Source organism: Centruroides sculpturatus, unplaced genomic scaffold (genome assembly GCF_000671375.1).
Source record: "Centruroides sculpturatus isolate CEXI.00-Female unplaced genomic scaffold, Cexi_2.0 scaffold309, whole genome shotgun sequence".
In the NCBI taxonomy this organism is placed as follows: domain Eukaryota; kingdom Metazoa; phylum Arthropoda; class Arachnida; order Scorpiones; family Buthidae; genus Centruroides; species Centruroides sculpturatus.
This window is the reverse complement of record NW_019384521.1, coordinates 661401-674897: the sequence shown is the minus strand read 5'-3', so window position 1 is coordinate 674897 and position 13497 is coordinate 661401. Positions and strand designations below refer to the sequence as shown.

The 13497-nt window shown below is 33.8% G+C and overlaps 1 protein-coding gene across 2 annotated transcripts in view; it reads left to right on the top strand.

The window, feature by feature from the left end:
• Window positions 1-6025: 6025 nt before the first annotated feature.
• Window positions 6026-13497, top strand: part of LOC111622755 (protein odr-4 homolog) — a 38037-nt gene continuing 30565 nt past the window's right edge. Inside the window, exon 1 of one of the 2 annotated variants that reach the window (XM_023365181.1) lies at window positions 6026-6183. In XM_023365181.1, coding sequence (XP_023220949.1) covers window positions 6088-6183 — 96 coding nt within the window. In that variant the 5' untranslated portion in view covers window positions 6026-6087. Of the gene's footprint in view, window positions 6184-11009; window positions 11457-13497 lie in introns of those variants that run through there. The other variant, XM_023365182.1, reaches the window with a different exon arrangement.

The following is a 13497-nucleotide window of genomic DNA, read 5'->3' as shown; positions in this document are numbered from 1 at the left end:
TTGCCTTATTCCATCAATCCGTTTTAATTCATCATTTATTCAATGAATATACAGTATATAATTTCTCTTTAATATATGGCATGGTGATTGTTTTAAAGCTCTAATAAGGGGCACAATTTTTTATTAATCTTTTATCAAGAGCATTGATATCAACGAACAGACGTAAGGGCGCATCCATACATACCGAGTAGCAAGGTTACTAAATAATATGGTTGGGAGAGCCACTTTTGCTCACTAGAAGTGCTGTAGATAGGATTCAGGCGGAAAGCAGGCCGAGTATACATTCAATACAAAATGTATACAAACTGATATACATTTTGACTTGACTTCTAAATATAAATGAAGATGTTTGTAGATATAAGTAAATTCAGAAAAAGAAATGTTGAGCCCGTTTTCAAAATTGTAGGTTCACACATTCGAATAAATGACAAAAAAAAAAAAAAAAACTTAGGTTTAATATAATCTAAAATAGCACGATTAATTTATATTTTCTAAATAAAATAATTATTAAAAATTAATCGTGCTAGTTTTTTCTCATTTATTCGAAAGTGTACATTACTTTAGAAATGTACTCATTTTCACCTTCCTCTAGAATAATTGTTGTTTTTTTCTTTTTTTTTTACTATTAAAACAGTATTGGTTAATGATTTTCTAAACAAAAAGTCAGAGGCTTTGGCAAAATACATTTTCTCAATAAATTCATTAAAATATCATAAATTTTGTATGATGTACAAGCAACAAAAATATTAGCATGCTAACGATTTAAGCAAAACAACTTGTAAACGAAACTTTAAAAGAGGCAAATTCTTAATACTGTTCTTTCTTTCTTTCCTTCTCTGATATGGAGATTCTGGCTGGTCACTTTTTCTCCGATGAACTCTTGTCCGCAATTAGTCAAATCGATGTGTGCGTGCTACGTAACGTTCGAGGGCCTGCACGTGCTGTCTAGATGAGAGGTCTGTTCTTGCCCAATATATGGGTGTTAAAGTCTGGATGATTGCGAGATCTTAATACTGTTCTTAAAAACTCGATGCATCTTTATAGAGCTAGTGGAAGGAACGGCGAAACTAGATCGAGGCGCCTAGATTTGTAACCCTGATTTTGTTTCCCGGCGACGCGGGGAAACAAAATCAGGGTTACAAATGTGGCATGTGCTTCTCCTTTTCATATCGTACGAATAATATTTCTTAGAAGGCAGTGTGGTTTTGAAGCAATATCTACCGAAACCCCGAGAAAAATTAATTTAAAGAAAGGAGAGAAACTGCTTTTTACAATAAATATTAGTTTGGGTACCTACATCGTTACATAACTTTTCACAAAATAAGACTGCCATATAAAGTGGTTCCCCTACATCAGTTTGTGTTCCAGTGTCATGTTTGGTGACACAGGTATGGTTTCGGTGTCCACATCCATGCTGTTATCCATGCTTCTTTCCTTCCTGCCTGCCTTAAAAACCTATCAGCATTTCCACAACCCTGTTTCTTGTAGCATGTTGGAAAAAGTGTGGGAACGTATGCTGGATGGTCAGGGTGGTCAATTTTCAGTCCCCTACAAAATGCTGACAGCAAACTTTGTTATACTTTGTGGGTTGCCAAGTTTGCCATCTTTTCTGAAAAAAGTGTTTTTAATTTTACGTATTACATTACATTACAATTATCGAGCAACTTTGGTCACTTTTTGACTAATGAATTACTTGAAATGATCTTTAATACTGTCCCTGACTAATAATGACATCATTAAGCATTTTTTAAATTTTGTTATTTATTATCAGAATTTTAGATTTACAGAAATACGAAATGTTTTGGTATTTTTAATGAGTTATTACTCAATGCACTACGTAAACAATGGGTAGTAATATAAAGTGGACTACACCTATTTACCGCTAAAAAAGGCACCCTAGCCATTTACAGAGTTCATTACATTACAATGCTTTTAAATGTCACAGTTATATTTATACTAGCAGGTAGGCCCGGCGTTGCTCGGGCAAAAGTAAGATTAAGATTATTACGTTTCAGTCACAGAATGCAAGAATTGGGTCCCCTTGTTTCCAGACTAATTAGTAAGAAATAACAAAAACACAATAAATTAATCATTTTGGTATTTAGATTTAATGTTGTCGGGTTAGTGTTGTTTGTTTATATTTATTTATAACTTATAACATGCACAAAATAATAAAAAAAAAACAATAATATTAGTCACATGTATTCACAATTTATAATTACAAAGATCAGCACACGTACACGTGTGCTAACCGAGGGGGCTGAAGCGGAGAGCTTCTCCCCACTTACCGGCTTGGCTGTCAGGAAATGGCTATAGGAGGGCAAAAGGAGTGGGAGGCGTAATGAAGTCGTGATGAGATGTCGATAGTACTTAACAAGAGTCATTAAATTAGGAATAACATTTAATATAAACTTAAAAATAATACAAATACATTAAAATTACATATTAATTCTAAACAAAATGTAAGCGATAATTATAATAAATTCCGAGTCGCGACAATATCGGACAACCGATGTCCGTCTATCCCGTATGTGGGACCGTCCAAGGTCCTCGACACAAAATATGACTAAGTCCTATCAAAGGAACAGATAAATAAATTCTAAGTCCCGAGTATATCGGTAAACGACAATTTTCTAAGTCCCGAGTAAGTCGAGCGACAATATTTTCTAAGTCCCGAGTATACCGAGAGACAATAACTTCTAAGGCCCGAGTATACCGAGAGAGAGTGAAGTAAAAACAATCTAAGTATTTACCTCTTTAGGTCGGCGATCAGAAACCTTGAAGTCCTTCCAGAGTAGACGCTTGTAGTCTTCTTTCTCCGATGATCGCCTCGAGACCTCCGATCATTCCCCTTTTATACTTTTTTAGCGTGGGAAATCTCGGGGACTGCTCTGACTCAATCTGTCACTTCTCCCGATTTATGACAGTCTCCCCCGTCATGGGTGACGACAATGCAGACATCGCTTGACCAATTCATGTTAAATTCGTCATCACCTGGGGAGATGACTGACCATTTTTGGTAATGTTCTCACCGTACGGGTGACCCTTGTAGGTGACCTCTTGTCTACTTTCAATACAGGAACACCCATCTGTCTCCGTCAACCGGACACTCGCAGGAGACTACTCTTTTACAAGGTGTCTGCGGTGTGACCAATTAGCAAAAACAAACAAATGCCCCGGGGAGAGGGAAGTTCTTCCGCGGTCGCCTCGGACGACTTTGTCCTAGGGATGACTTTCTTGACGGACGAATTACGCAGTTCATTATCCGGGGTCTATTCCTCGGGTAACGGGGTGAGAACGGGAGAAATAACGAAAATAATGATGAAAGAAGAATTATATTGAGATAATGATGAAAGAAGAATTCTATATCTCTATCAATTAGAACTCTCTAAGAGAGAATTCCAACTAATAAGAGAGTCAGATTTTCACACACGTCTATTCGTTCGAGATTCGTCGCACACATGTGAGGGTCTGACCCTGCCTATCCTTTTTAAGCGCTCGTCTTTGCTCTTTCCTTTCTCTTTCCTCCATCTCTCTAGTCCACGTATGCCTATGCATATATCATAATACGCGCTCACGATACTTTCGATTCGTCACTTTTCTGTCGTAGTTTTTTCATTTTATAATTACGTGACTCATAGCCTGGTGATAACGGAGAAAAGAGACAGATAGGACGTCGGTATATGTCACAGTTATGATTTCACAGATTCGAGACAGCTTGGTAGCCCGAACGGTCCCAGGCTTTCTCCCGTGCACGCTAAGTGACTTTCATTACAAGCATTTTGCTTTCCGAAGTCTATGAAACAATTGTTTGGCATTAACGGCCGCGAATTTCGCGCCAATAAGCTGCTTCGACTCGTTCGATTATGTTATCAACTCAATTTCGTATTTATTTTCACATTTTCACTTCGCTGTCTTTCTCTGTTCTTTTTCCGTTATTTACACGTGTAGGTCATTTCATTGTTATCCACATTTGCTATCATCATTTATCGCATACTGCCATGACGCTCTTGTCTGTCCACTACAACTGTCAAGAATTAACGCGATTGGCGAAGCGTAGTGACAGCGGGCCAATAGAGATCAGGGTCCTTGCCATAATGCGGTTTGCGCGCCAATTTTCGTACGTGCGTTAATCAAGCCGAATATACTATTCGTTGCAACACTAATACATACACAACTTTAAAAAAATACCTTCAATGAAAATACCCAAGCATAATACTTACTCAATCCGCCGAATTGCAGCCAGACATTTCTCTTTCCTTCCACGGTATTTTTCATTCGGAAACGAATAAAGCTTTGTACCTATAACACTACAACTGACCACACAACAGGTATTTTTTAAAGTTTTGTGTGGCAGAAAGCTGTGATTCATTATACAGAAAGAAAACAAGCACCGTGTTTCACTTTGTATCTAACCCAAAGATGCACGTGTTTTCCCGAAAAAGTTTTCTTTGCTTGCCTACAGGTGGCGCTCAACTCAGTTCCACTAGCTCTATAGTCATTGCTCAAATTATTCCAAAATTTTAGCACTTGATACATTGATGATAGTTCTCCTATCGAAAATCTAATAACCGGTAGAAGACAACTGGTAGCCCTGCTGGAATTATGCAATGATACTCTATGATATTTTTCTACCATCGCACTGACATAGCTGTGTTTTTGCTTTATTATCAATTTAGAGCTTTCCAATAAAACTTGCTTTGAATATAGGTTTCGTATTTTATTAACATTCAGTTTATTAGCAATATTTACATAAAATTATCCAAAATTTTATTATGGTTTTAAATTTAATGTAATTGGGACAATTACATTAAAACGCTTCTCGCCGATTAAGTGTTCTGGTTTGAAGCGAACATTTCGTTTCTCCTCCTTGCAAAAAATGCAATCTGCGAGTGAAGGAAAAAATATACAATGTTTGCTGTTATAGATATTTTTCTTTGAGTGCATTTTCTGAGGGGAATATTTAAAAAAAAAAAAAAATTGGTTTAAGGTCCCCTGTTGATGGGCCACCAGGCAATTGCCCTTTTTGCCCAAGAATAACTTTGAAAATGAACATGTGCTAACGGAACTCCCGCCAACTTAGTCCATTGAACGATTGGAACGCCGCCTTATCGGGAGCAGTTGTCTCTAGAACAAACAAGAGGTAACTACAATAGCAAATGCCAAACCATATTATCTAGTAATATTGTCGAATAGTGTGGATAATTTACTCGTGACGAATATTCGGCATTCGCCGTTTCCTGTTAAATTGTGCCGAATCAAAGGAATCGAATATTCACCTCCACGCTTTCGTGTTGTCCATTCACATTACTCGTCATTCGGCGAATAGCGAATGTGTGGATTTGGTCATCAGTGTTCCTATTTCAGTTTTTAAAAAAGTAGATCTAATCTTTCGTTTTTGAATTTAGTTTATTTCGATTTGGTTTATAGTTTAAATATTTACTTTATTTTTTTCTATGTATTTTTTTCTGGTCTTTTTTGCAATATTTTTTTATATTTTGTTGTTGTTTCTTTTTAAATTCCTTTTTCATGTTCACATTTTTCTGCATCGGTGAAATGATGCCATCTTTTTATTTTAAGCTTTTTTTTCATTAGAAGGTATGAACTACTCGTAACTATAAAGCAGTGACACAAATTATTATTTCAAAATTGTCCATTTTCTAGATTTCGGACGAACGTTTGCCATTCCCGCAACGAATCGATGCTCGACAAATAATCGAATCTATGTATGTTCTGTACGTGTGTGCATTCCAAGTGAGGAAATTCGGCAAAAAGAAACGATTCCGCACAAGGTCTTTGGCAAATAACGATTGTGTGGTGCGCCGTAATATTATGTAATTTTAAATATTCGTATTTTATTCTCATTTAATTAAAATTATTTCATTTATACTCATTAAAATTATTAATAATTTATTTTAAATACATTATTCTATTGAATAAAATTTTAAAATGAATAATTTTATGAAGCTTAAATATACGAATGACATAAAATAAAAATTTTTCGAAGAGGGCGTTGCAAAATGCCAATGTGGAGGAGGATTTGATATCGGATGTGGCCTCTCTTTCGTTTCCTGGTTTTGGTTCCAGATGGGAAAAACTGTCACCTTTGACGAACACGTGCACAATGCCATATGTTCATTAACTAAGTCCAACAGTTTCAAAACTGGATTATTAATCGGTCAAGTAAGTAATAAGAAGAAATCTTCGACATACATAGCCTATTTCGCTTCATTACTTATGCAATGAGAACATCAAAACATACGCTTATAACAAGTTATCTCTGTTCGATCTTTAGTATAGAAGTACAAAAGAATATTTATTCCTATCACAGTTAAAGATCAAATTTTAACACAACAAATGCCTCTTGAATATTTTATTAGTTAGATATGATCAGCTGAAAGTTGAAGTGTTATTATTTTCCTGGTAGGTTTTTATATATCACGTTACTAAGTGAGTAATTTCAGTTGTGCAATGTTAAAACATACGAAAGCTAAATATAATAAGATTACAAATTTTCATTCCTTTTTGTTTATACCTTTTTTTAGTAGTTATAAATTTGCATACGTTTTTGTATTTGCATTTTGACAATAATGCAGTTCTCATTCTGTGGTCCACGGAACACGGATTCTCCATGAAGCCACTTCAAGTATTCTGCAAAAAAATCAAATATACAATTAAAAATTATTGCAAAAGAAAAATCGATACAATGTAAAATAATTTTTGTATGGGAATGTAATCAGCAAATGTTAATGACATCATATATTAGACTGAATGCACTCTTGATTTTGTAAAGGTTTGCCACCCCTGCTTTAAAGCCAATTTATTCTAACTGTTCCACGGAAAAAAATGTCAAAGTTTAGTGTTCCCCAACTTCAAAAAGATTGAGAACCATGGGACTATAAGACCGTCATTTAATATTGAACCTATACCGAGGAGACACATAGATTAAAAGGAAAACTCGTCTTTTATAACTTATGTATTTTATTGTGGAATGCATTTAGGAGCAAGTCCCTCGTTGCTGTTACTAGGATGAGTTACAAAAGGGATGGATGTCTATAAGTGATACGGTATTTTTCATTACAAATTAAATTAAAACTTTTTTTTATGACATAAGAAATACAAAAAATGGAAACTTACATTCACTATAGAAATTTGTACATATAAAGATATATTCTTTATCACACATTTTACAAAAAACCATGTATAATGATGAAATTTTAAATTTAGATCCACACTGGACAGAGACAGTCAGAAATTTGCTTTATATTTTTGTAGTATAATTGTGATCTTGCAAAAAGTTTAATGATAAAAAGTTCTGGTTATTTATCAGTACTAATACTTAAAGCTTAATATTATCAAAAACTTTAATTGTAGGGTGAAATGATGGTATTATGTTTGTTCTAATAAACAGTGCAGTTGAGAAAAGTTGTAAAGAGCATGCTGTTTATTAGAATAAATACAGTGTAAGGAAAGATTAAGGATAATAGTACATAAGTGCATAAAGATTATTGTCATTTTAATTATAATAATTATATATACATGTTATTAGCTGGCAAGTTTCATCATTATTTTTAAATGGCAAAAATTTGAAAAAATTCACATGCCTTTTATTCAAATAAGAATGGGCTCAGTTTAATCTGAGAAAATTGAGAATAAACAAATTAATTGTTGATACTGTATATAAGACAATAAAAAATATTAGCAAGATTTTTTGTGTGTAGAGTTATAGATTATTGCATGGGAATATGTCATAGATGGGCCAAAACAGCAACTCTACCAAGAAACTCAAAGAAAGCATATTTATACTGTAAATTATTGAAAATAATTGTTATTTTTTCAGTAATTATATGCACCAGTTCTTAACTTTTGTAAATTAGAACCGTTTCACATCTACATTTGTAATAATGCCTGTTTTCATTTTAAAAAATTAAATAGTATGTAAGGTTAGAAAAAGAGAATAAACACCAAATTTTGCATTCAATTAGAAAAGAACAATAAAAATGTATCAGGTTGTAAAGGTGAAATTTAGGCATTTTTGATTTTTTTCTAGAAACAACTGGAAAAAATGTTCTAGCATATTGAATATGGGTATTTAAACAGAATAACCAGGGACATTTCATCACGTATTTTGTTGGAAATAGATGCATTAGTGATGTCTGACAATACGAAACTTTTGAAATAACACATTTGCATTCTGTTACTCTATCACTTCAAAAGTTGCCATAATGCAACAAAGGTTTGTGATCAAATCTACAAAACATTTGGTGAGGACACAGTCAACGTGCAGACCTTCTACAATTGGTTCAAGAAATTCAAGGATGGTGATTTCTCACTTCAAGATGAATCCCATCCAAGTAACAATTCCACTATTGATAATGATGATAATCTCCTGCAATTAATAGACAATAATCCTTGGTTGATCACCAGAGAATTAACACAACTTCAGTGTTTCAAGATAAAAGAATTTCATCCAAAACTTAGTCTGATACTACCACAGCAATGCACTAGCACATATAGCAAAGCTAACCTAAGAGAAGTTGGCAAATCTGGGCCAGGAAATTCTGCTTCATCCATCTTACAGCCCAGACCTGGTGTCAACTGACTATCAAGCTTTCAGAAAGCAAATTTATCAAAATCAAGATGTTATGAGTGGCATCAATAATTCAAAACCGGATGAATCATTATAAGACTGTTAGTGATATATTTGACATGACATGCGCATTATGAATTTTTCTGAACAGTAAACAATTAATATGTTTATATTATAGCAGTTATACAAACTAGTTTTCTGAAATGACAAAACTAATTGGATATTCTTTCATAAAAACACCCATTACAATTATCACTTATCTAGTGAAACACAAAATTGCTATTCTTCCAATATAGATCCTAATACAGTAGAGCGTCGTTTATCCGAAAGTCAGTTATCCTAAACGTCGGTTATTTGAAAGAATTCCAGTCGGCAAATTTAAATTTTTGCTAGTGCTGTGGCACTGCAATCTTTGCCTATATCTTGGGCTACTCCAATATTTTTTTTTTGTTGATGTGTGTGTTTTAGCTGGCAGCACTGACACATATGTGTGGTATTTTCCTGAGGACTGTGTGTCATGCTGAATCGAACATTTTTGATACTAGATTAACTTCTAAGTATAATTTTTTTTTGTTTTTATGTTTCAATATATTTATTTTGTTTGTAAAAAATAAAGAAATAACTTTTAACAATACAATAGACACGATTATTATTTTTAAAAGTTACATTAGGCTTAATATCAATGAAAATTCAACGCAAAGCAACATGCAACAGAGAAAAATTTCAATATGGGATAGGTTAATATATTTTTTCATACATAATCGGTTATCCGAAAAATAAGTTATCCGAACAACTCCAGTCCCCAATTGATTTGGATAAACGATGCTCTACTGTAACCTTTTCCTTTATCTAAAGTTTAAAAGAAAAAAAAAACAGAATTTAAAAGTAAAATGGTTTGAGTCAAAAAACTTATATGAATAAAAGAAAATTTTTCAAAAAGTTTGTCCTGAATTTCTTTTAGGACAAACTTATTTTGAAACATTTCCTGAATTGGCAAAAACATTGGAGAAATATATTTGTTTAGGGCAATTATTTTGAAAAATACTTCTTTCTTAATTTTAACAAGTGTCCTCTAAAAGCTAAGTGGATAAAACTCCCAAACACTGGTAGTTAGTTAATCGTGGGTTTGTGCACAGCCAACGGACTGGCCATGTGGAGTTTCTACGTTTTCTTCACTTTAATAACACCTAAATAGAGATTGGCTTCCCATAAAAGTCTTTCTGGGTGCATTTCCTCGGCAGATCAATCATTACGTGTTGCTTTGCTGTGAGCAAATAAACCAAACTAATTTTAATGAGTGATTATTTATTGTGATAGGCTGAAATTTGTTTGTCACAGTGTTCTCAGTTCTTTTAGCAGTTCTTGCCCCTGTACATCATGCTTTTCCTTTAACAATAGTCATGTCATTTATCTATCTAACCCCATTCGGGGAAAAAGTTTGAGTTGAAGTAACATAACTTCCATTCCAGGAAGTTATGTTACTTCAGTCAGGAAGCCAAAATTAACTATATATGAACTTCCATTCCAAACTGGAAGTTCATATATGACTTCAGCTTTCCACATCTGGTCTTGACTTTCATCTATCTAACTCTTTCTTGAGATTAAGAAAGGATAAACAGACAGGTGGGATGACAGATGGAATTTATAGGTCTACAATTTTTTCAAGTTGCAACCCAATAATTTTTCTATAAATGCAATATTTACAAGAACATACTTCCCAATAGTTTATACAATCTATTGCCAAAATTTAAACACTATTATCACATAAAAAAATTCTTCTAGCATTTTTACCAGATTTTTTTATTTAAATAAGTTTTATATGAAGTCTTTTCGATGTCAAAGTTAGGAACTTCAATCACAACCATCACATCTTGTCGAACACAGACCACTTTTCAAATATTAATAGTAGGCCAATATTAATTAGTAGTTGTTGAGCATCCACTCTCCCATGAGGACAACTACTACTTTTGGTCAAATTACTTCAGCCCCCTATCGCAACAGTCTCCTTTCTATCAGACAAGTGGTAATTTGGCATTTGAATAGGAAAATTACATAATACTGTGCATGTTTACTGGTGAGCACAAAATATGATTTAAGTGGTTTTTGAGGATGCCGAGTTTTAATATTTCGTCTGGTTTTCCAAAATTTGATTTGTTCACAGATTACCATTTGATATTTGGCTGTGAATGGTACAATTTCTTAAAGTTAACATTAGAAAATATTATATCTGAAAAATTTAAGATATATTTTCAATTTATGTCTACTTGACCATTGAATTTGTGTCATTTCATACCATCCAAGTATCATGATAAATGTGATAATGGTAGGCTGAAATAACCAAACTCTTGTGAGAATCTGGAAATTCAGGAGAGGGTCATTTTGAAATTAACAAAGTTGAGAAAAAGAATTATAAAATTAAGAGAAAATAATATTTTTAAACTTTAACAAATTTTACAAAAAACGGATGAAACTTTCGATTTTGAAAGGAAGTTGATTTCCTTTCCCAGGCCGACTCAAGATGAGTTGCATGAGTTTTGCACACGTTACTGGAGAGCAAATAAAAAGGATGTTTTCCTGCCATTCGGGGCAGTCTATCGAAAAGAGGTTGCTACACTAAAAGAGTTTGCCACAAAAATAGAGCTCGCCATAAAATAAAGGCAGTCGTCATACAAAGTGTATGTCATACAAGTCTGTTATACGAATCAGTTAAATGAAAATTATAAATATATAGCAATAAACGAAGTATACGACAAGATTGTTAAAAGAGAAGTTATTTAAAGGACTTTCCAAAGAAACTGTTGGAAGAAGAATACCCAGAGTTGAAGAAGACCCTCATTCAGAGAAACATTCGAAAGACCCGATGAAGGTAATATGATCAGAGATAGATTGATGTGAACTCTCTCTCATGTGTCAGGTTTAGAATAAGATTAGGCTAAGTAGTAGGTTAGGTTTAGGTTTATTCTTTTGTATACTTTTATATTTTGATTTATTACATGTTTTGTTTATCATTATAAAAATGGTTTGGTTAATATTGGTTATTTATACTCGTTTGTAGTTAAATTTCCTTTGCTCCTCTTACTCACAAGTTAGGGATAATGCATGTTAATCCGAGTGTAAAATAACTGATTAACTGGTGTCATCATCCTGACTTGGATCTGAATCTCAGAATTTGGATCCCTTTTTAACGCCCTTAAGGCTATCCTTTGACTTGAGACCGGATCTCTCGATCCGTGAACTCCTGAGAACAGATTTCACTTAATCTGTACTGAGTAAGTGGTACAGTTTCTATGGAGTGTACTCCTGGCTACTCACACTTTATATGGTTTTAGTTTTAATGTTCATTATATTATAGTATTTGATTTATATAATTACAAATGTCATCTTATGTATGGGTTTATCACATCATGTGACCAATCTAACACATTTTAAAAATTCTTTATTCTTATACTGTACACAATTTAAAGAATTTTTGATTGTTAGATTGGCCACTCAGTGTGATAAACCCATACATAAAATAATCTTTGTAGTTACATAAATTAAATAATATAATATAATAGAAGGGTTAGAAGTAAGAAATAATCTAATAATCTTAATCTTTGCTATTGTTATTTCTTGCCCAAGCAATGCTGGCTCATCTGCTAGTTTTATACTATAGAACTAGAAACCCAACTGTGGGAGATAAGAAACTTCAGAATAATTATTCTTAAACAGTGATAATGCAGTATATACAATGTAACTAAAGCCTTAAAATATTACTAAATATAAGACTAAAGACCAGATTAATTTTAGGCTATATTCATGCTCATTTATTAATTAATCAATGAAATTTGGCTTAACAATAGTACAGTCGTGTGCAAAAGTTTAAGACCAGCAGCTGAGTTTTTGTATTTTAAAGCATAGCATCATTTACACAGAATATTGCATCATTTTGTGTGTTGAATGCATCAGACACTTTTGACTGACATAAATAACCACCCCATTCATTCATCGCCAGTTGTTTTGTGGATTTAACCATAGAGGTGCTGTTTTTTAATCATTGTAATGGGTAAAAAGTCATCACTTACTGTTGCAAAAAAGGGCAGAAATAGTGGCCCTGCATAAAGTCGGCTTTTCTGAACATGAAATAGCTAAAAGGGTACATGTTAGCAAGACTGCTGTTCATCAAGCTGTCAGTAAATTTAACAATTCAGGAAAATGCACAGACCTGAAGAGAAGCGGTCGCCCAAGAAAAACGAATGCTCGTGATGATCATGTGATCCGAAGGATGGTAGTGAAATCTCCAACAACCTTAGCAAGAAGATTAAACATACACTGGCTGCAAAGGGCACCAACATCAGTTTGAGTACTATTTTAAGACATTTGATCAAAGATTTCGCTTTATTATCCTACAAACCAGCTAGGAAACCTTGGCTTACCCCAAATATGAAAAAGAAATGACTGACTTTCACCCAGAAACGTAAGAACTGGACAGTATAACAGTGGAGTGCAGTGTTATTTTCTGAAGAGTCAAGTATCTAGCAATTTTCTGCTTGTGCTAGAAGTGTTCGCCGCCCAATGGGAAGGAGATATGAGAAAAGATATACGAGTCCAACCGTGAAACATCCTCCAAGCCAGATGATATGGGGTGCAATGTCTGCATCTGGTACTGCTGCTCTGTATTTCCTGTTGCCTAAAACCACTATGAATGGAAGTCAGTATCTTAATTTGTTACGTGATAAGTTGAAACTTCACATGCATGTTCATCAATGTTCCATTTTTATGCATGATGGGGCTCCGTGTCACAAGTCAAAAACTGTTACGGACTATCTGACGGCAGAGCAAATTCAGGCGCTTGACTGGCCAGGTAACAGCCCAGATTTGAACTCAATTGAGAATATGTGGTATACTTTAAAAAATAAAGTGGCAGA